The 23784-nt window shown below is 46.1% G+C and overlaps 1 protein-coding gene across 1 annotated transcript in view; it reads left to right on the top strand.

The window, feature by feature from the left end:
- The first annotated feature begins 1107 nt into the window (after positions 1–1107).
- Positions 1108–23784, top strand: part of KDM5B (lysine demethylase 5B) — a 55760-nt gene continuing 33083 nt past the window's right edge. The window contains exons 1-5 of the mRNA XM_042015913.1: positions 1108–1373; positions 13177–13254; positions 14546–14668; positions 15537–15707; positions 21249–21383. Coding sequence (XP_041871847.1) covers positions 1236–1373; positions 13177–13254; positions 14546–14668; positions 15537–15707; positions 21249–21383 — 645 coding nt within the window. The 5' untranslated portion in view covers positions 1108–1235. The remainder of the gene's footprint in view (positions 1374–13176; positions 13255–14545; positions 14669–15536; positions 15708–21248; positions 21384–23784) is intronic.

Here is a 23784-nt window from a genome sequence, read left to right as displayed (position 1 = left end):
CCTGAGCATTGTGTGCACATCTCAAAAGTTGCAATCGTTTGTTTCATTGTCGGATGTGACAGCGCTCAGGTTGGCTCCGCTCTGGACCGGTGACTTGGAAATACCGAGGGCGACTTTGTGCCTTCAAGGGCCGTGGGAGCCGCGGCTCCGGCGGTGTGGGGGTCCCTCCCGGGGGTCCCGCCCGGGGGTCCCTCCGGGCCCGGGGGTGGTGCCGGGGCGGGGGGCCGGTCCGTGGGCGGGAGCGGGGCCGCCCCCCCGCGCACGTGCGCTACGTGCGGCGCCTGCTGCGGCGGGGCCGCCCCTCCCCCGCCCGGCACCGCCTCCCAGCGCCGGTACTGGGGACGGGACCGCCCAGTGTGGGACCCCTGGCGGGGGGGCCCCGGTAACCGCTGGCGCGTGAGGGGGAGCACCTCGCCGCGCTCCCTCAGGAACAGGACCGCTCCTTACCCCCGCGCTGCCCGGGGCCGGCGGCCAGGACAATGGCCCGGCTCCCCCCGAACAAAGGGGCCGGGCCGGGGCCGCGGGGGCTCCGCGGCCGGGGCAGACAATGCGGCCGCGCGGAGGCGAACGGCCCCGCCTCGCGCGTGACGCGTCCCGGGCGCAGCCAATGGCGGCGCGCGGAGAGGCTCTTTAAAAAAAGAAGCGCCGGCCGTGGTCCGCTGTCAGCTGTGCGGATCCCTCCGCGCATGTAAACACAGCGCCGGCGGCCCCGGGGGGCGGGACGGGACGGGCCCCGGGGCGCGTGGGGCACGGCGGGCGGGGAGCGCGGCTCAGGGGCCTCCCCGAACCAGCGGTGCTGGGGGGAGCGGCCGCAGCGCGCACAAGGCGAGGGGCAGCGCACAAAGGCGGCGGGAGCGGGGGGGCGCGGAGCTGCGGCCCGGCGGGGCGGGGGGCACCGGGAGGGACCCCCAGCGGCCGCGGTGAGCGACGCTCTCGGGGCCTCGCTCTCCGCCGGAGCCCGGGTAGCGGGCGTGGGATACGCGCTGCGCGGGCCAGGCCGCGCTCCGGAGGATCCGCCGCTGGCTCTTTCCCCCCCGCCCCCAACGGGCCCTCCCCGGTCCGGCCCCGGCGCCCCCGCACAAAGGCGCGGGCGGGGCGGGGCAGCCGCGCCCCCTCCCCTGCCCGGGCCGGGCGGACTCTTTTCCCAGCCCCGGCCCCCCCGCGGACGCGCACGGAGCGCGGCGGCTCCGGAGATTGTTCGGAGAGCGGTGCGGAGCGGCCGCCCCGGCCGGGCCATGGCCGAGTTCCTGCCCCCGCCCGAGTGCCCCGTCTTCGAGCCCAGCTGGGAGGAGTTCGCCGACCCCTTCGCCTTCATCCACAAGATCCGGCCCATCGCCGAGCAGACCGGCATCTGCAAGGTGCGGCCGCCGCCGGTGAGTGCCCGCATGGCGCCGCCGGGAGCGGCCTTTGTGTGGGGCCCGGCCCGGCCCCCCCCGGCCCGCGGCCGCGCAGGTGACCCCGGGCAGGCGGGGCCGCCCCCGCCGCCGCTCTGAAGTTTCACCGGGCCGGGGTTGAGGGGACCGAAGGGACCGACCGCTCCCCCCGCGAACTGGCTCCCAAGTGTCGGAGCGCCCGGTGGGGGAGTCGCCGGAGCGGCAGTGGAGGGAGCGGGGGCGGGGGGCAGCTGCCCCGGCCGGGCCCGGCCTCTCCCCGGCTCCCGGGGTTGGCCGGGGCCTCGCGCCCGGAGCGGCCCCGCCGAGCCCCGGAGGAGGTGCCGGGGTGCTGCCCTCCATGTTGGCATTGTGGCGGTGTGGGGCCGGGGGGACCCGCTCCCCGCCGCCCCCGGCCCCGCCGCGGCCTCCCCGGCCTCGGCGCGCTTTTAGCACAGGGAACTGTTTCTCAAGTTGGACAAGACCAAACTCCGCAGCCGTGAGTTTGGCTGGTGGCTCTGCGAGCTGAAGCCTAGACAGACATGGCCACCATTTTAGAATGCAATCCACTGTGGGAAGAAGTAGTAAGCCTTCATCTTCATCATCATCATCTCGACCGATGATGTAGTAAGCTCAAAATTAGGGTATGAATTCTGATTTCCTTTTGTTGGTCCACTCAATTTACTGAGAAATGTTGTGATGGTCTTAGAACCATAGTTTGTATAGTCAGAATTGTTAGTTTGTTTAAAGGTATGAACACCCGCACTGGTGAGGAGAGGGGCTTCTCAAAGTAAAAATCTAATTAAACAATGTGTGAATCATCTTTATTTTGAGTGAATTGCTCTTCCCTAAGTGGAGCGTGGTGCGAGTCTGGGGTGGTGCAGCCGGGTAAGGCAGTTAACATGACGGCAACAACCAGAATGTTAAACAGGCACTGAGTTTACATCTCCCTCCAGCAAGGGGGAAAACTGACAGAACAGTTCTGCAAGCTGAAGTTTTGCGAGGGAGACTTTGACTTCAAAGAAATAATGTTCAGAAACACACACTCCTCACTTCGGTGTTTTGGTTGTTGCTGGGACGCCTGTTGGTGTCCATCCTTTTCCTTCTGAATTAAAATAGTAGTAACTTGCTGAGGTAGTGTCTGAGGTGGCAGAAATGTTTGTAGCAGAGTGAATAATGTGAATCTTGCTGGAGAGGAAGGAAGGTGTTTCAGCTCTCAGGAGGAAGAATCCCGGATTGCTCTGTGAAGACCGCTCTTGGATTTGTGTCCTGGTAGAACGTGCCAGTGCTTCTTTTCATGCAGAGCAGCCGGATGCTCAGAGTTAAGGGGCTAAGATGTTTTTTGTTACAGAGTCACCATTGAAGTTCTGTAGTATTTTTGAGAAGATCTTTTGGGGTTTTAAGTTGCCAACAGTGTTTCAGCAACTGTGACCAGAACTGCTTTTTTTGATTGGTTGGATGTTTTGGTGGGTTTTTGTTTGTTTGGGTTTTTCTGTTTTTGAGGGGGGTGTCTTTTTATTTGTTTTAGAAGCATCTCATCTAAAAAAATCTCATCTGTGTTTCTTGGCTGCTTGTTTAAAAAGCCAAAACCTTATCAGAAAGCTGCTCGTAGGATTTTATCTGTTGGAGATCATAAATCAACAGCCCTCAAAAAAGGACTGAATTACTTACTGCAACTGCATTTTCAGCTGCTCTCGTCTTTGCTTCCTGAAGGGGCAGGTATTGCACCAGATATTACACCAGGTGGTGTGCCTGCCTGGCCGTGTGATCAGCTCTTTGAGCGTATTTAGAAGCAGGATGAAAATAGTTGGAGCTGCTGAGGGCTGAGCATGGGTAGTTCTTGGAGCCTGGCTTTGGGCAAGCTGAGCTCCCATGGCTTTATCTGCCCTGGATAATGCCTGGGATGACTTGTGAAGTGCGTGGTTGGTTCAGCGGCCTGGAGCATAGAGGGAGCTCTTCCAAAGCGACCAGAAAAGCCTTTAAGTTGACGTAGTTCCTGGCCTTCCTCCTGTGATCAGGAGCCGCAGTGAATATTCAGTTATTGTTCTTTTTGGTGTAATCGAGGGGTCTGTAATACCGTGAGCTAAAGACTGTACTGCTGTTTGCACAACAGTGTGTGTGTTCCAACTGGATGCCTTGTTTGGTGATGGCTGAGGTTTGGAATCTTCCTGCATCTGAGGGAATCTCTGGCCAGCGTGTGCAGTCTGGTTACGTGCCGGGAAGCAGGTAGGCAGCACCATGAGCTGTCAGGATCTGTGCCGAGAGAGGAATTGAAAATTTGATGGTTGGGCTGGCGTTATTTTAGCTTAAACTGCTGTGCAGTTATCAGCAGATGAATTTGTGTTTCTGTATCTGAGCTGCAACATGGCAAAACGTTGTGCGAGACTGATGGTGCCCAGCTGTAGCTTCCCCACTTGCTCATGGACAAGCCCTTACTCTGGAGCTGGCTTTGATGCTCCAGTACTGGAGCATGCACAGGAGAGCTCCTTGGGCTCCAAAGGACCGGCAGCAGGGCTTTCTCCAGTCCCTTTCTGCTGGCATTAGCTGGGCACCAGGTGGGCCCAGAGAAAACCACGTCTGCGGTGGCTTCTTGTGTGGCAGCTTTGGAGGACGGTGACCTGTTTAGTGAGGGGGTATCGAGGTAGTTGGTGTACAGAAGACATCTGGGTGGAAGACAGAGGATTCTGGGTGATCACTGCATGTTCACAAGATGGAAGAATGTCCAGGAATATAACAGGAGGTGCAATTTCTGCATGGAAGTTTCCAGTTGAACACTCAAAAGGAGTTCTCTTCCTCTTCATTCCAGTTCAGTTTGTTCCAGCCACCACCAGTGACTGAGTTTTGCTCTTATTTGGGGATTCTGAGATGCTGCAGTGACTGGTGGAGGATGCAGCAATAACCAGCTCACTGGCACTGTTCTCTGTGGCTTTTTGTCAGCAGCATGGAGCATGAGCAGAGGGCCCCATTGGCAGCAAAGTGCTCGGATGGTGGTTGTTCCTGGCAGTTAATGAGCTGCATAAAGTAGAGATTTAAATTTGGGTCTGTTGCAGATCTGGGGGGAAGGGGCAGCTGGATGTAGGAGAGTTGGTGGGGTACAACTTGTTCACAGTCCATCATGAGCCATTTTTTAGTTAGAATTTCTTCTATGAACCAAAAATACCTTTTATTAGGATTTCTTTATTTAAACAATATCTGGTCGTTTGGAATAAACTAAGTTTACTCCAAAACTTGGCATGTCAAGTGAAGGCCTTACATTCTAGAAGCCTGTGATAGCTCTGCAAATCACTGGGGGCATTTAGGGGGTCAGATGAAGTATTGCTTGAGAATGGAGTTGTTCTTCAAAATAGGTAGTTAATAGTAATTAATGGAAGTAAACAGTCTAACAAATGTGAAGCTTAGCTTCAAGAATTAATGGTAACATGTGGAGCAGGAGAGGTATCAAATGCTCCAAGCCTTTCCTGAAGATGGATTCTTGCTTCACTTCGTTGCATCGTTGCTTTGCTGCTGTGAAGAAATAATAAATAATGATTATTTAAGCCTTACTTACCATATAAATCCATTTCAAAATACACAACATTGTACAATGTACTAGAACATCATAACTTTCCTAAGGCCAAGCATGAAAATTGAGAACATCCAGGCTAAATTTCATTGCTCTAAATAACATGAATATGGAGAAGTACTGTTAAGGCTTCCAAGTCACTTAAACCAAACATTTAAAGATTAGAAAGTCTGGATTAGCAGAGCTGGAATTTTGAAGGAATTGACCCTGGAGTTACTGAAATTATTGACTGTCAGTTTTCAGGATATCCTGGAATACTGGTGAACTTGAGAACAGGGAGAATTAATTTCCTTATTGGTTTGAGTTCTTTATTGGGTGCAAGAGTTGACCCCCTCTAGCTCCAGAGCGGAAGAACGACTGGAATAGTCCTGGATAGGAACTTGGAAGGCGATAGTATGGAATACAATTGTATGAACACTGGTGTGATCAAATTAGTTTTATTTTTTTCCATGAGACCATGTGTTTGGTTAAATCAGTTGTGTTGTCCTTGTCTGAGATCTAGAAGTTAAGTGTGTTCAGTATTCTAATTATAGAAACTATTATTGTGCAAAATTAATACACCAATTCACAAATTAGTTCAACTATTAATGAGTGTTTGTAATGAAGGATCCCTTTCTAATGGTGTCTCACAACCTCAAGCCAAGGGTATGTAATTTTCATTACACGTCTAGAAGAACAAAAGCCATGATTCCAAATGGAGTTATGGTGGTGGCTCGTTGCTTTAGAGGGATCCCAGTTGCCCAATAAACAATGGATATTATGAAACAGTAATCGTTTAAGTAGGACTCAATGAGAGGGTTTACCTTTGGAACAAAGGATCATGGAGCGTCTTAGAGGAGGAAGGAGTCTAGAAAAATAACTGTGGACCTTGGTGGAAAGCAGTGTAATGGTGGAATGGGAGCTCTGGATAAGCCAGTGAATGCAGCTCTGGAGTTTCTCGGTGATAAATAGGGGGATTTTGCCTCTGTGGCAGCACGAGAGTAGAAAATTCTGTATTCAGGATCCCACACTCACTGCAGGATTTAAAAAAGATTTGACAACTGGAGAGGGTACAGAGAAGCATCATAAAAGTTCTGCACATGAAATAATGAAATATTTAACCTTAGCAAAGCCTGAGTGGTGAAACCTAAAGGCTTAGGGCTTGGGAGAACTGGAACTGCTCCTCCAGGGACATACTTTGAGGAACAACATTGATTTAAGTGTTGTTTAAACCTCTTAAGGTCTGTTCAGGCTTCTCATTCAGCTGGTTGCTTGATTTATTTTCATTTTTATGGAGAAAAGAAAAAACGAAAACCAATTCTGTTTTGGAGCAGCTTGACTGAGGGTTCTGGCAATCTGGTCCTGGAGCTGTAAAACAAACCACCACTAAAACAGGAATTAATGCAGAGAATTGCGATACTTTGTCTGAAACAGGAAGCTGATGGTGATGATCCTTCAGATTTGACAATACACAGAGGCTCAGTCAGTTGATTTTATCAAAGAGAAAACACAGAGATAACTCAATTACAACACGTAAGTGAGCTTCAGTGGGACAAACCAGAGGTGCTGCAGCATCTGTCAGTCCTGGCGAGCCAAGCCCGAGCCTCTGCTCCTGCTGAGCAGAAGCCAGGCTCAGGTGAATCAGGAAACAGCATTTCTGACTGACAGAGGATCAGGTGGAAGGGGAAAGTGAAGGATGGTGGTGGATCTGCCATTTTTGGGAACTTTGGGATCAAGAATGGATGGGGTTTTGGGAGGGGAAGAGATATTTTAGTGCTGAGGTTCCTGTTCCCCTGTTGTCAATTCATGTGAAGAAAAGTAGATTAGCCACCGAAGGTCATTAGGAAATGCTGGCTTTAAATGAAGAACTTGTCACATTCATCACAGGGGTCATGTTGTGGAATTAGATAAATTCAGAGTAGGTTATTTACTGATCTCTAATTAGCAATAAAATATGCAAAAGAATTATTTTAGTTTATTATTTATTTTACTAGTGGCAGTGGCCATGCACGGTGCTGCTGTGGTCACCATGGGTGGTTTCTGCTCTTCAGAAACACTGAAACATTGGCGTGGGCTTAAAAGACAATGAGAGTTTCCTCTCCTTTCCTCAGTCTCTTTCAGTGAGTCTCTGTCTGTGCCAGTTGCATACACCCCGGGAATGTACTGGGGATTAGAGCAAAGGTCTGACCCTGGTGTCCTGTGCCTTGAGGGGAGGTGGCAGCAGCTCTTGGGGTCTGGTACCCTCGGACACCCACAGCTGGGTCTGGCCCCAGTCGTGATGGATGCTCTGTTTCAGAGTCAGTGCTGTGAAGTGAATCAGGGATCTGGGATTTGCTGATCCCAGCACTCCATCCATCCCCAGCTGTACCTGCAGTGCTGCTGGTACAGTGGTGTTTATCTGTTCCTTGCATGCAGGTGCCTCCATGGAGAGGAGACTGGCATCTCCTGTGTGTGAGCCCAGCTGCCTGTTGAGTTTAGAGGTTCAAACCCTGTGTGTAGTTTCTGTCCTCTCTCTGCCTTTGGGTCCCAAGAGGCAGCTGGCCCTGACGCTTGAGAATCATCTCCAGCTTACCTGAGCCTTTATTTCTGTCCATGTGTGGAGCTGGCACTGAAACACTGGGATCTAGAGAGGTGATTCCCGCTGTACACTCATCCTTGGCTGTGGTTCTTGGATGGGAAGGATCTGTGGTTGTGTCTGTTCTCGCTTGCTAGTCTGCAGTACATAACAGAGCCCAGTTTTGTCTCAAATAAGAACTACTCCACCAGGCTTCTTTTTGGAGAGTTCTGTGCATAGGGTGGGTTAGTGCACCCAGGGTCCCTTCTTGGCAAGGAGGAATTCGGGGGGGTTGATGGAAAAATCTCCTCCATTCGAAATGACCAAAGAGGGACTGTTCATCACAAACTGGGTTAGCTGATGATTGGAGTTCCCAACTAATGTTAGCCTTTAACAGGGTCACAGAGGGATTAGTTCCCGTTAGACAGGAGCTTTGTGGCTGACCCACTGCCGGGTGATAATGGGTTTGTGTGGATTCTGCCATCTGAGCTCCAAGTGTGTTTTTAATGTAGTCATAAAACCAGGAGACTGAAAGGGACCTTCTGAGTCACCGAGTGTGCTCCCCTCCTCTCGGAGGCAGCAATCATGGAACACCTTTGCCAAGGCAAGATCATAGATGTGGGAACAAAGAATGTAGGTCAGGCTCACAGGGTGGGCATCCCGGGAAGGGGGGAATTGCTGCAGTTCGCTGAATGAATGTGTTTCTCTGGCAAGAATTGCTAAGATATTCCTTTGGATCTTACTATGAGCTGCTGTCTAGCAAAATAATGAAAGGGCTGTCTCTTCTTGTGTCTGACATGGGAGAGACTGCAAGTAAAATGCTACTTGCAGTTTTCAAAAGATGTTGAAAAAAATATAAGAGACTTCAGGAAAAAGCCGAAGGAAAAAACCCTCTTATTTGCAGGACTGGAAAGCTGGTTCTGTAAAGAGAAGGAAAAAGGTATTTGTTTATTGAAAAATGTCTTGAAACATTTCTTCCAGGAAGGATTCAGGAATAGCTGCTTTGGCAGCCAGCAGATGAGGGATTTGCTTATAAAGGACATGAGGATAAGGGAAGAAGAAAAGCTGAAGCCAACTAACTTGTAGAACAGCTTACCAGGGAGAGTGGTGATTTCTTGTTCACTTGAATTCACAGAGGTGGGGGCGGTTAAATTTTAATTAGTGAGTTTGGGTGAGGTGCAGGTTTGCCAGCTGAAATGCAATGCTCTGAAGCCTGACATCCCTGGAACAGCTCAGTTAGGAGCCGGAATATGGAAATCACAGAAATAATTCTGCTGACCATTTGTAGTTTGCATTACTGCTTGAAATACTAATGTGATCCTTAGAGTGTGCCTTCTGCACAGCTGGATTTGTCCCTCAAGTTTATAGAAGACTTTGAAATTTTGAAGTCAGTCTCATTTTTGCCTGGATTTGATGACAGGTTTATAACAAGTGCAGGCTAAGGTGGGCACAGGATTTTGTTTGTCCCTTGCAGGCTTATAACAGTCAGGGATGGACAACAGAACACAATAGAGTCACTTCAGATGAAGAGTCCTGGTGGAGTAAGAACTCCTGATTTTTTTAGGAAATTGATGTTGTCTTGCTTTCTGTGTATACTTAATCTTAGTGCTCAGCATGACTGTTGAAAGACACTTAAAACTGAACTTCTTAAACATTTTTATTCATTTTTTAAAACAGGGAAATCCAAACCAGTTCCTTTGAGGAGCTGGATGGAGAGGGAAAGTCTTATTGATTCCCAGGCATGAGCTTTAGGGAAGTGGGCCTGGAAAGTTGGGGGTGGTGACTGGTCTCTTCCCCAGCAAAGCTCCTCATGTGGCTCAGCAGCTTTGCAAATGAATCCTGCACCACAAAGCTCCCTCTCGTGGTGCTGCTGCCTTTCCAAGGTGCATAAAGGCATTTCTGTCACACACAAATGTCTTTTCATGGGCCTGCAAGTAAGCATCGCATTTGGCTTGGTAAGTTGTGCTTCAAAATGTGTCCAAGATTTTTGTTGAGTAAATAATACACTCGTTAAAGAAGGGTTGAAAGTATCTTGTTTTGGACTTGAGGAACTTGCCATACTGTGGAATAGAGAAAGATAAATATCCTTATTGGTTATATCAACTTTGAGTAGTTTGGATGATCCAAAATAAACTTTTTGTGACTTTAAAATGACTCAGTGACAGTCAGGATGGACTGTGTGCTATACCTGCTGTCATTTCTCCAGATGGTGGATGACTGTGGGTCTGTAACAGTGTCATCTGACACAGTTTGTGTTCAGAGGACGTGCTGTAGTATGTTTGTAAAGCCAGGAGTGGTTTTATAATAATCTAATGTGATATATTATAAATGGCATTCATTTCCCTCAGCTCTGCCTGCACTTCTGCGGCCTCACCTCAAGTCCTTGGTGCAGTTTTGAGCACCACAATATAAAAAAGACATTGGAGAGCATCCTAAGGAGGGCCACGAGAATGGTGAAGGGTCTGGAGGGGAAGCCTCGTGAGGGGCAGCTGAGGTCACTTGGTTTGTTCAGTGGAGACTGAGGGGAGACCTCACTGGGGCCTTCAGCATCCTCACGAGGGGCAGCAGAGGGACAGGTACCAATCTGTTCCCTCTCATGACAAGTGACAGGACCCAAGGGAATGGCTGGAGCTGAGTTGGGAGATGTTTAGGTTGGATATCAGGAAAAGGTTCTTCCCTCAGAGGGTGGTTGGGCACTGAACAGGGAATGGGCACAGCTCCAAGCCTGTGTGAGTTCAAGAAGCGTTTGGACAACGCTCCCAGGCACAGGGTGGGATTGTTGGGGTGTCTGTGCAGGGCCAGGAATTGGACGTGATGGTCCTCATGGACTCGATGGTCCCTTCCGACTCAGCCTATTCTATGGTACTTGCTTCAAAACCTCAGGAGCCAGAGTCAATCCAGTGTTGCCTCTCATTAAGCCAATTTACCATCACCCAGCAGAAGCTCTTCCAATGACTTTCTCCTTGCTAAAAGTGAAACACTTTTAGGGCTGTGAAATGTTTGTTTCTGGCTGATGAACCTGTCTGCCTGATAGGCTGAAGTCACCTACTGAAAGTGCTGTTGAAGAAATGGAGCTCCCAAAGCTTATCTTTGAGAAACAGCTGACGTGCCATCAGGGCATCTTGGTGTGTGTGTTGGTCATTCAGTCATTGGTAAACTTAAAAGCTGCGGGTGTAGGAAATGCCTGTTGTGGCAGCTTGTGTTGTCTGGTGTCGTGTTACTCTTCCAGCGCAGTAGGTGACTGGTGCTTTGCCAGAGCCAGTGTCTTTGGCCAAACAGGAAAGACTGTCCCCAAACATGCACCAGTCAGTAATAAATAGACACATGGAGATCATGGAGATAATCAGCTAATTCTGGAGCAGGATGTTTCAGGTGCCATGCTGTGGATGAGCTGTTTCTTTAAGATCATGCACATAAATTTCCTCATTTGCTTTCATAAGCAGAGGGGACTAGCCTGCTCTATGCTGTCTGACATGGATTGGGTCTGTGTCTGCCCTAGGCGCCCTTGGAGCTGGATTTCTTTAGTCTGAGCATGAGCTGGAGCCTGTAGGAGCAGGTAGGGATCCTGTTTCTCCTGTTGTGCCCAGTGGCATGCAGGCTTTCCTCTGGGCTCTGCCCAAAGCAGCAGCCTGTGCCAGCAGACATGTGGCCTGACCAGAAGAGTCTCCTGTGCTGTCCCCTCCCTTGCTTGGCTTCTCTGACGTGCTGCCAGTGCAGTAACTGCAAGTGGTAGCCCTGAAGCGCAGCCTGGAGGGGTGACAGTTTGAGAGGTGGTGTCATTGCCTACGTGAGCTGAATTCTTGCCCCTGTTCATCTTATTGCTGGTTCTTGTCCTCTGCAGAGCCTTACTAGAGGATCTGGTTTGGGGTAATGCACAGTCCACCCAGAGACAGCCTTGGCTTACTGCTTAGCAAAGCAGTGAGGCAGCACAGCCCTCTTGGTTTCATTTACTCTCGGCCTAAGCAAAGCTCCCTACAATTCTCCCTTGGGCAGTTTAATTCAGTCCCCAGCATGTCTCAAGGGTCCTGTGTGTCATCACCACTGTGTTCCCTCCTGGTCTCGGTGCCTGTTTCCTGTCTCCCTCTCTTTGGTACAGAGCAGACTCTGGAGTTGTGACTAATGATGTAACCAGTTGGTTCAGCTTGAGAGTCAGATTTGTCCTGTTGAAGTACAATACTTCAAATCCTGCCCAACTGTTCCCAGTTATGCTTCTCATCTTACAGCTTGAGGGCCCCAAATGATTCATCAAACAAGATATTAGAAAAGAGTGTCAGTTCTCTTCCTCAGACTTGATAGTTTCATTGCATTTGGTTTTCTGGCGTAGAAAATAGGCAGTAAAAGAAGGGTTCGTGTTATTGGCTTTCTCAAGAACGTGTCATTGGGCATCAGACAGTCTTGTGGTTAGAAGCAGGAAAATAATCGAGAAATGTGTCCCACTGGTTGAGGATTGAGTGTCCTCTGGATAATTTGTCATCCTGACCCCCTACCATTGTCTAATTGCCAATTCAAATGTTAATTTCAGCCAGCCTTGTCAAGTTGTGGTGTGCTGCAAGTGCCTTGCAGGATCAGAAAACCTTTATTACCGATTTTGAGGTCTGGATTAGTCAATGCCAGCTTGGTAGCATGTATGGATTGGTGGCCCTCTTCGCTCTTCAGCTTCACCACGCTCTCAGTGACTCTTGCTCCATGTTTGTTTGTAAGATAATTGCTTTGGAAAGCATTTATTTTCTGCGCTAATTTTCACATTCTCTGTGAATCTAAGATAAAAAATATGTGCTTATGATGCTGGTCTTACTTCAGTTGTCTCAGTCCCCCAGTGTTGATCTTTTTCTTGATGCAAAGCTCTGTCTTACTCCTGTCCTACTACACTGGCAGTAGCTCACTTGTGCATTATCTTCATTCTGTAATTTGTGATAACAAGATAACTTTATATATAATAAATTCCTGTCAAGTTTAAATCAAATATAATTTGGTTTTGTGAAGTCGTGTATTGCCAAACCAAGCATGTGCAGTAAATGTCAGAGATCTAAAAGATAAAACGGCTTTATAGTTGTGTTTATAAATTACACTTCAGTTGCAGGTATTTTATCAAAGTAATAATAATCTTTTTTTAAATTGGTCATATTCCAGCTCTTCCTGAATGTTTGCAGCCAAGGAAATTGTCAGGCATTGGCACAGGTTGGCCAGGACAGTGGTGGAGTCACCATCCCTGGCAGTGTTCAGAAGATGTGTGGATGTGGCACTTGGGGACATGGGTGGTGTGGCGAACATGGTGGTGGCAGGTTAGAAGTTGGTCTTGATGATCTTAAAGGGCTTTTCCAACGTCAATGATTCCATGATTCTGTGGAGGCTTACATTGCAGAACAAGTCTTCAGTTCCAAAGTGTACCTGATTTGGTGGTCCCATTACCTATTTTTGAGGCACAGTGAAGGATTCCAAGGGGTAGACAATGACACTCAACGTATCTCACCATTCCTGCTCTCTGACTTGTTCCCAGTGAGGGGATTTGGTTATCAGCACAGCCCTGGCTCCCTGACGGGTCAGAGTGCAGCTGCTGAGCCCCCACCACGCCAAGTTCCATGTGCTGGTGGGGCTGAGGAGGCTCTGGAGGCCGTGGGGGCTCTTCATGCTTCAGGCTCACCTGGCTTTTGACTACTGCAGAAATTTCCTTCCTTTTCCTGATCTTTTGATGGAACCCTTCTGTTTTCCAGGACTGGCAGCCTCCGTTCGCGTGCGATGTCGACAAGCTTCACTTCACACCAAGGATCCAGAGGCTCAATGAACTGGAGGTAAACTGGAAAGCTAAACATTACTTCTGCTCCCAAAATGTGTCAGTGTGTTTTTGGGAGGTGATGTTTGCCACAGTTGGCCATGAGCTGACAGCACTCTGGACCTCGAACAGCAATTTCTAATTAGCACGGAAATCCATCTGTTTCAGAACCTAGTTAGAAACATTCCAGGCATAAAAATAATGTTAATGCTCATTAAAAAAGGAACTTAATTTAGGCCTTTTCCACACAGGTGCTTCTAAGTAGTTAAACTGTCCAGGGCCATAGATCTGTGTCTGTGTTTTGCACTCATACAGTGTCTTTCAAAAGGAAAAGAGATGAAACACTTGGAGTGCTTTAAAAATAGCCAGCCTTTTGGAAGAAACAATTGCAAAATCTGGATTCAGTTTGTGGAAATTTGCTGTTCACAAGCACTTTCATTCACTGCTTCAGTGAATTGACACTAAAGGGGAGTGTGAGGACTTCTGGTTGGCTCAGTGCTGGTACCATTTGGGATGATGGTGACTCTGTGCCTAATTATTCTCCTGATTCTTGGTTTCTGAAGTCCTGACGTGGTCATGAGAAGTGCTGGGGAAGGGCTCAGATGCTGGCTTAGAATGCTAAGAGGGGGATTTGTGTGACCACAGGCTGTTCAGAGCTCCCTGGAGTTTGCAGACAAGCTAATCTGTACAGACATGGCCAGTTTTTACCTTAAGAACAGAAAACGTGCTGAAAATAAAATGTGTCGAAATTTAAGTTACTGCTCTTACATAGCAGCAGTGCAGTGATCTTACTGTGGTAATTGCTGTGCAACCAGCCAGGCTTTCCCTGCCCTGACCCATTTGTGTGCTTAAAAGTGAAACAAACACAGTTGGGAGTGAGAAGGAGTAACAGAAAAAAAACCCTTTAATTTTTTTTTTTAATATTGATTTATTTTTGGTTTATTGCAAATAAACCAAATTGTAATAAACTATTGCAGTAATTAATGTAATAATGCAGCAAATGTGGACAATGCAGCTGGTTTAGGGAGTCTTTAGCAGTAATAACTTACCTTTTGGCTGTTCTCAGAAAGTACTTTTCTGAGTGCAGTAAAAGGTAACAAAAGGTGACTCAAGGAAACATGCAGATACCACCAATGGTATCTGCATGGAATTTATTTTTCTCCACATGATGAGAGGGGGAAAATGCAAAATGACTCCTGCAGAGGGCAAAGCTGGGCAGGCAGCTGAGTCTGCAGTGCTGTAAATGTTGGGGTACAAAACCTACATCTGCTTTTAGCATGCAGTTCACTTGTTTGGTTGGTTGATTTCAGGCCCAAACTCGTGTAAAGCTGAATTTTCTGGACCAGATTGCAAAGTTTTGGGAGCTTCAGGGATGCACACTGAAAATTCCACATGTGGAGAGGAAGATCTTGGATTTATTTCAGCTTAACAGAGTAAGACCATTATGGAAAAACTTGTCCTGAAAAGCTGCTATGTTACTTCAATTCCTGGGATGGTATCACAGCTGGTCAGGGGAGGTTTTGTGGTATATCTAAGCTGGAAAAAGTATTCCTTTGTTTAAGCTAACATAGCTAATGGGACAGTAAGAGTAAGAATACATTATCAGGAAAAGTAAGTAATACATTATCATGGAAGTTTTCCTGTGAGCCTAGATCACCTTAAATTTACAGCTCTTCTTTAAAATTGAACTTGGGTATACTGGTCAAGAATAAGCTTAGGCTTAACTGGAGAAAGTTCCTGAACAATGACAAAAGTGAGAGAAAAAAATTTTCCATTAGAAATACGGAAGAAAAAAAATCCAATTACTTTTAGGACGAAACTTGTTAAACTTGTGGAGAATTTCATGTATACTGATAGTAAGAGATGGGATTCTCTGACCCCAAGGATATGTTCTTTCTCTTTTCTTTATGTTTAGGGCAGTTTTTATTGGGAATTTTTGAGCTTATTTTGTAGCACTTCTTCTGGTGAAAAGAACTGAGTGTCCTGTGCTAGAAAGTTGTGTTGGGATACAAAGTGACAAATTGCAGCCAAATAAGTTCTCAGAGTAGGCTGAGCGACTGTTTGCACATGGAACAGAGGTGCTGATTTATTTGTAAAGTAATCCAACAAGTTTGGAATTCCTGAATAGGTTATGTTTTATATGTTCCAGTTATTGCCTTAAAACAACTTCAATGTTGTGGGGTTTTTTTTAAATCTGTATTTTTTGTGGTTAAAATGTCAATTGGGATGTTGTCCTGCCTTTTTCCTTGAACGTGATAATTTTGCCATTAAATATGTGACTATTTTATTTTCACTTTTTAGCTAGTTGCAGAACAAGGAGGATTTGATGTAGTTTGCAAGGAGAGAAAATGGACCAAAATAGCCACGAGGATGGGCTTTGCTCCTGGCAAAGCTGTGGGCTCGCACATCCGTGCGCATTACGAGCGAATTCTCTACCCCTACAACCTGTTCCAGTCAGGAGCGAGTCTCTTGGTAAGCTGTGCTGAAACCACCTGCAGTTCACTTAAGGTAGCAGCCAGTCTGTGAGGGTTCTTTTAATTTCTGGAGTGTTTGTGAAGCTGCATTCCGTGCTTGGTGTCATTCAGGTGACTGACCAGATGCTGTGTTCAGCAGTTCAGAAAGCCATGGGCAAACTTTTCATTAGAGGTGAAGTTTTTAGCATTAGTCCTCCAGGTGACCTCTGACTCCTGCTTTGAACAGTATCTGTTGGTATTTTCTCTCTCCAGTTTACAGAAGCCTCGTGATAAGGGACATTTAGACTTCCTGCAATGATTTCTGTAATGCCAAGTACTTCTATATTCATGGAACATTCCAGGTCCATCTCTCTGCCACAACAAGTGCTGTGGTTCTGTGTCACATGCCTAGAGTGACTGAGGGACTGTGCCAAGCCATGGCAGTGTTGTGGCACGTTCACTAAGGGGGACAGGTTGCAGAAAGCTTCCTGGCTGCTGTAGTGATGTTAATAGTGTGACTTGGGATTTTTTCCAAGCATAAATCTTCATCCTTCCTAGTCATCAATCTTTGATTTGGCCATTAAACCAAAATTCAGGGTTGATTGAGAGTGGAGGCCGTATAATCTCTAATGAGGAATAGGTCTGTTCTTTTAGAGCAGCAGTCATTTATTTGGAAATCCAAAATTGGTTGCAGTTGTCAACATCCATTTTTATTTCTTTGAAATGCTCTTTCCGTGATGATCTTTCAAAGACAGGAGTGCTGACTTTTTTTAAGCAATAAATGCCCTAATCCTGTTACAGGCATATCTCCGTGTACAGAAATCAACACAGGCCTTTACACAAAGCTACTAAAATGAGGGAGGGATTTGATGTAAGTCCAGAGAGGTTAGAATTAGACTTTTTATTTAGGCAGTGACAATCACTTCTCAGTGAAGAACAGCTAAATTCTGCTGGCCCTTCAGAAAAGGGGGTCTTTTGCAAACAGGATAAGAACAAAATTGAGTTGAAGATAAAAATCTTCATGCTAAGGAAACTGCTAGATCAAAAATATTTTGGCTTCCTTCAAACATTCCTGTTAAGTAATGGAAAGCAGCACCACTTTCTAAAGGCATTTAATTGAAAACTTGGCATTTGTATTAGGTCTGAAAATTGTGATTTCTCTTTGGGGTTTTTATTGAGCTTCTGTGTTTGTTACACCTGTCTTTGCTGCCATATTTTTGAGGTACCATTGCACAGGGAAAGATCTAATTAAAAGTTGTGAAACAGTGAACGTGGTACCATAGTATCCTGGAAATGGAAATTTCACAAGAGCGTCTGTCACGCAGTTAATACTCACTTCATGGTTTGCTCAGTATTAAACCCTTTTAGAAGAGGGAAAACCTCCTTAGATGAGGACATTCTTTTTAAATGACTTTTTAAGCTCTGTCTTGCAATGGCCACGTGACATCTGTTCAAAGTGATGTGGAGGCAGTTCTAGACAAGTGATACACGTAAGGTTAACTGATTTTTTTTAGCTCCTCCCCTCCTCAGGCAGTTAAAATACTCCCCTCCTATATGTGGTAGACACAGATTTTTGAATGACCTGAGAGAATTCACAGAAATATGTTGGATTTAGCTCTCTTTTCACTCTAATTTGATTTTTTTTTCCCCCTGACAGTGTTATCTTTCAAGTGAGTTTGTTTTGCAGTATGTTTTCTGAGTATCATCTCAAATGAGATTCTTTTTGGCTTCCTTTCACATGTTCTTATTAAGTGGTGCTTACCCAGATGCTTCTTGTGTAGGTGTCCGTTACTGTGTGTCTGTTCAGTGTTTTCCTGGGAATCTAAGAACCTGAGCTGTTCTTTGGAGAAGCTGTAGCTGTTCAGTGTGACAGCTGTCAGTTGGAGATGTGCTTCCTCCTTCAATAGCCTGTTGAGAGAAGCTCTTCACACAGCTCTGATGATCATCCAGACAAGATTAGTGCTTGTGTTCACTGAGTCTTTTGATTTTTTTTTCTTTATTTGGTAATACTTGAAATATTTGTTGCCTTTTTTCCTGCAAAGGCCAAAAATATGAAATTATGTCGTTTCCACTAATAATGACTAATGACTGTGCCATAACTTTAATCTCATCTAGATCTGTGTATAGCATTAACTGTTTGTGTGGCTTCAATACATATTAAACTGGCTTCAGGAGTTATTTTGACAGATATTCCAGCTGGAGCTATTTCTGTCTACATGCTGAAATAGTGAAACTCTCTGGAGCTGTTCAGAGGGGAATAGAGGGGAAAGCATGTTTTTATTAAAGCTCATGTTCAGTCCAACAGCAAAAATTCCTTAAACCAGCCAGTTTCTAATACCCAAAGCGGCTCTCCACAGGGGGTATTTATTTTCTTCTTATCTTGAAATTGGACTAGACAGGCCTGGGGTGTTTGTAGTGGTGTAGGCCTGGAGTAGTTGCAGTGAACCTGTTGGTACTGGTTCTTACCCCTGTACCTCTCCTTCCCAGCTGTGGTAACTGCGTGGCATCCCAGAGAGTCACACTATATGCCCAGAGGGAGAAGTGTCCCCTGCATGAACTGATGTATCCAGAATCTTGTGTCAGTGCATCTTCTGTACTGCATTGCCCAGATGTTCCATGAGTTAAAGTGCAGCTACATTTTGGGCGGCTCGAGGTGGTTTTAGTTCTGTTTGTCAGTGAATCCAGCTGACTCAGTAATTGTGGATCTGGTTTCTTTTCCAAACTAAGGCTTTAGTGGCCTTATTTCCAAAGATTTAGATGTGTGTGCCTCTGATAAAGATGTTTCAGTGTAAGACAGTTCTCTGGCACCCTTCATTGTTCCTGGAGAAAAATGAGCACCTCTGGAGTTCGGTGGTTTTTATAACCCCATGGACATGTAGTAGGGGTAAACCAGTTGTGTTCTGCAAGTATCAGGCTTGACTGATTGGCTTTTGTGTAAATTACTACTAATTTAATTACTACTAATAAACATCTAAACCTGGAGGAAATGAATTGTATCCCTTCCTCCCCCTCCCATCTTTTGACATCCTGAAGGCCGTGTGGCCATTCCTGCTCTGTCCTTTGTCTGCTAAAGGAGCTACTCCTTTGTGGCCTCAGCTGATGGGTTTTAACTTGCTCTCTGCCACCACTGAGGGTTGAAGGATCATGTGTGCAACCATCTTCTTGGAATATAACGAGATCATGATCACAGTGTATGGGATGAGCTCCTGGTGAATGGTTGATAATAGCTCAACCTCCCCAAAGCCTGGTTGGGAAGAGAGATGGCAGCTGTGCTCTTGGTTCAAGACAGTTGATCAGGTCTGTGCAGGAGTAGAGGGAGTACAGAGGAATTCTCATCCTTAGAACAGTTCTAGGTGTTCTCTTGGTACAGCTGAAATTGTGAATTAACAGCCATTCCATACCACTGCCTTTGCCTCGGGTTACAGAGGCACTGGGAAATGTTTGTGCTTAAATAGTTGGTGAAACATCATTATTTAAGAAATGTCTTCTGATGTTTTTCAAGGAACAGTGAGTGCTCCTTTTTTTGTGGGGTTTGGTGGGAGTTTTTTTGGGTTTTTTGTTTGGGGGTTTTGGGGGTGGGGGAGGTTTCAGTTGGTTTTTTGGGGTTTGGTTTTCTTGTTGGGGTTTCTTCGGTTTGTTTTTTTTTGTTTTGGTTTGGTTTTTTGGTTTGTTTTGTGGGGATTTTCTGTGGGGTTTTTTGTTTGTGTTTTGGTGGGTTTGTTTGGGTTTTTTTCTGGTTTTTTCTTTGTTTGTCTGGGCACTGCACTGAAGTGAGACACAATCTGTTGGTTTTCAAGGTTTTCTTACACTTCTGTTTTGGAAAAGCTGTTTGCCTTCCAGAGCTTTGTTTTCAAGGTTCATATGTCCTCTGTTATCAGAAGCAGTAGAAACTTTTTTTTTTCGGATAAGTTGGGTTTCACATGAGGAAATGATTCAAGGACCCAGATTTTATAGAAGTTCTTTTCTGTTCTCTCATTTTCAATCTTTTCCTGTTCATTTGCTCTTTCTGCTTGTCCATTTTCTGTTCTGAGAAATTGTTATTTTTTGCTTTCTTTCCCTGATGTTGATGTCACATCATCTTCTTTCAGCTTTGGTAGGTGCCTCATCCATGGAAGGATTTAGGGCCAGGTTGGATGGGTCTCAACCTCGTGTAGTGGAAGGTGTCCCTGCCCATGGCAGGGGCTTAGAACAAGGTGATCTTTAAGCTCCCTTCCAATCCAAACCCTTCTGCCATCCTGTGATTCTTGTTCCAGTGGGAGCTTTAAGGGACCAGGCTCTCGTGAAGAGGCAGCTGCAGCTCTGGGGCTCCAGACCCAAACTTTGAGCATCAGCCAGGACTCGCTGCTTGTGTGCATGAGCTGCAAAGTTGGGTGGTACTGTGTATTTAATGCTGAAATTAAGTCAGCCATTTGCTTTCAGAGTATAAATCTAGAGTTTACAAAGTCTAGGACTGAAGGTAGTCTGAAAGCAAACAGCAGTTCTGGAGGTTTCTTTGATCAGTGTCGTGGACTGTCTGTGGGCGGTGGTTAATGACACCCTGCTGCCCTTGACTGATACTGCTTTTTTGTTAAATACACCATTCTCTCTGCATAGACTTCTCTTCAAAAATAACACTTTCTGCTCCTTTTCCCTCCCCCCTTCTGGCTGTCATTTATTTCTAAAAGTATGTTTGCTGTGCTGTCTATAGAGCAGCATCATCCTCACACCACTGCAGTGGTTCTCTCTGTCCTTTACTGCTCTCTCTTGCTGAGTAAATGCTTGTGATGGGAACAGAGTAACAGAACTGGGGAAATGTGGATCCAGCAATTTCATGAATTACTTCCTGGCAACATGAGATTTTTTCTTTCTGTAGGATTTGTTGTGTACTCATTAAACACTGTTACATTTTGTCTGCTGTTACTGGGTGTTGTGTGGCTTGACAAATGGGGAATTGTCATTAATTATTCTGTTTCTTGCCAGAGGTATGCACAGTTTTCAGCAATTAAATGTGTTCATTCAGCAGCTTGAAAGAACTAAAACTGTTCTTGCATCTTTTCCCTTCTGCCCTTAATTCATGCAGCAGTTGTCCTCTCCAAAACATGGAAAGAAGGGAGCTCCTGCAGTGTCCGTTTTGCAGAGCTGTATTTCAGTTAGGACAGGGATGTTTGATAGGTTGTAATTTACTTTTATATTGCTCTGTATGTTGGCATCACAGCCACTCAACGTTAGGACACTTCAGCAGTTCCAGAGTGCTGGTGACCCAGTCTGCAAAGGCCCCATCTGCCAGAATAGTTAGGCTTGGTATTCCACACAGAGAAATGTTTGGTGCTCATTAACACTTAAAGGATGACTTCAGCTTTATTTAAGATCCTTTATTATGGCTATTGTAGTCATTAAAGTGATAGGAAAAAGTGATTTTGTGCTTTGTAGGTAATGTTACCATTGTCATACGTGCTGTTTATTAACTCAGCACAGGAATTATTAGGGCCCTGTCTATGTTCTTTCCATGAGCCAGGAAATTGTTGTTCAGGTTTGTATTGCAAGTGGAGGTAGAAATGAAGTAATCAAATTGTCTCTTTAGTGTTTGCAGAAGCCCGATCTGAGCAGTGACACGAAGGACAAGGAGTACAAGCCCCACGATATCCCCCAGCGGCAGTCTGTGCCGCCGTCCGAGAGCTGCCCGCCCGCCCGCCGCGCCAAGCGCCTGACGCCCGAGGTGAGCATGCTGAGGGCACCCTGAGCACAGCGCTGCGTGTGTGTGTGTGCACAGGCACAGCTGCTTCACTTTGGCAGGGGTACCTAAACATTTATAAATGCATAAATAGTGGGTAAGTATTGTCTGATGCTTTACCAAGTGTGTTACTGAGGTTCGGAGTTCTGGGAGGCTCTGCTGTGGAAGCTGTTGGTGAGTGTGGACAGTAGGGTTATGCTTTCAGCATGATTGTGAATACTGTGGGACTCTTAGATGAAAAGACAGGTGACAGCTTCTGGAAATGAAGCAGCTTTGATCTGTTGTTCCTCAGTCAGCGAGCAGCACTTATTCTCTAAATGTGCTGGAAGGTTTCTGTTCGTCTCTCATGAGTTGAAGCCAGGTGTTAGAGCGGGGAAGATTTTGGTTTTAACATTAGCGCTGTTGTATTTAATTTTTCACTCCTGAATTCTATCAATTTGTGTTAATTTACCCATGCAATATAAGGAAGAAATGTATACCATCAAGTCAGTGTGGTTTTGTGCAATCTTACATGTCCTTAAGAAACAATATTTGTTTGGATAAGCATGAAATGTGTTGGTTATATCTCAGTATCTTCTGTGAGGACATATTTTAGGAGATCCCATGTCTCCTTTGTTGCTGGAAAACAGTAATACTTTGGCTCCAGCCTTTTCAGTCTGATGATCATGTCTCTAGAGAGTTCCTATTTCTTTTGTTTGAGCAGATGAAGAGTAGGGGAGGATATTCCCAGGAGAGGGTCTGATTAGTGGTGACATCATGAGTTAGGAAGGTCACAATTTGTTTCAGACTCTTATTAACTCCCATTGTTCTGGTCTTGGTCTTTATTAGTACGAATGGTACAGCTTAGCTGTTGCAAATTCTGCCTGTAATTATGCTTAGTTAATGAGTTGCAATTAAGGGTTTCTAAAGCCTTTCCACTCAAATACCTGGTTACAAGTGGTTTTATAATTCCGAGCAAACTTCAGTAGTTTGGGCTGAAACTTTCCATTTGAAGTGTCTGCCTGTGGTTGAAGGATACTTGTTGTCACGGGTCTCTTTAGAATTGACAGCAGGACAAATATACACTAAAATTCTGGCTGTTTCTCTGGCAGTGGTGTCAGATGGCACTGACAAAGAGGGCACATTTTTGTCATTTCGGGGGAAACCAACTGCTCATCCTTAGCCAAAAGGCAAGGCTGCCCTCTCAGCTCTTGCCCCAAGCATCACTGATGTTGTACACCTCATTTTTGTGGAAGGAAAATCCTTAATTAAGAACATAACTGGAACACACGGTGCTAAGGCTGAATTGAGCAACAGGGACTGGCTGGCTTAAGCTGTAATGTTTTAAGACAATAATTTCCCAAAGTTAGGATTTGTTAATGTGAACTTTGCTGTTCCATGTCAGTGCAGTCAGAGAAGGTTATTAAATCCATTTTATTCAACACTGAAGCTCCAAGCAGTTGGCATTTGCACTGACCTGGTTGCAAAAGAGTAACGTTTGGTTCACATCTCAAGTTTTTGCTCTAATGAGATATAAAAGGATTTGTCTGGGTCTTAAACTGTGAATCTTAAATTCATTCTCATGTTTGCCAGTTTGATATTTCCTGCTTTTCAAAGGCTGACCATAAACATTTAAAAGAAGTGAACCACAGGGAAGTACTGTAAGTTTTTGTGGCCTGTAGGATAAGCACTAGTTTGCAGTTGTGAGACACACGCAGTTTTACCTTGCCCTTTCCCACCTGGGGACTAAACAGTCAGGAGAAAATGTTCATAATGAGAAAGGAAAAGGACAGTGACTGTCTAGGCTGGTTTTGAAATGCAAAGGCTTTAGGTGCTTGGTGTAGAACAGTTCAGTGTGAAAGACCACAACAGTGCTGGGGAGGTGAAAGTGAGATGACTTGATGTGATAAAAGGCTCAGGCCAAACCAAGGGCTGCTCTTAGGAAGATCAGTATCAGCTAAAGCACAAAACAGAGGCACAGCTCGGAGGAGCTGAAGGTGCAGAAGTTGGGGCTCTGTCCCTGCACTTGAGGCTCAGCGCACACTGGCCCTGAGGCAGAACTGCTGCACACAGTGAACAACTTCTGTTTGTGCTTATCTTAAGCAATGGGACCTCTGCCTGGTCTGATGGAGACATTTGGGCAAAGAGAACATGAAAAGTGATGAGGAAGTCATGTCAGCTCTGTAAAAATCCAAATCAAACAACCAACACCTACAAAAACCCCCAGACTGAATAAACAGTTCCCACCCCATGGAGTACTTGGGGCTGTATCCAGTCCTGCCTTAGACCTGGGCCACACATCCCATTTTTCGGGCTTCAGAGGGTGGCTGAGAGTGACTGACTTGTTGTATGACCTCATTTCCTTAAAAAATACAGTGTTGGAGAATCCTCTCGTAACACTGAGGGA

Source organism: Corvus kubaryi, unplaced genomic scaffold (genome assembly GCF_017639235.1).
Source record: "Corvus kubaryi isolate FWS band 111438036 unplaced genomic scaffold, C.kubaryi_AGA036_p1.0 split3-37355, whole genome shotgun sequence".
Classification (NCBI taxonomy): domain Eukaryota; kingdom Metazoa; phylum Chordata; class Aves; order Passeriformes; family Corvidae; genus Corvus; species Corvus kubaryi.
This window is presented reverse-complemented; position numbering and strand designations above follow the sequence as displayed.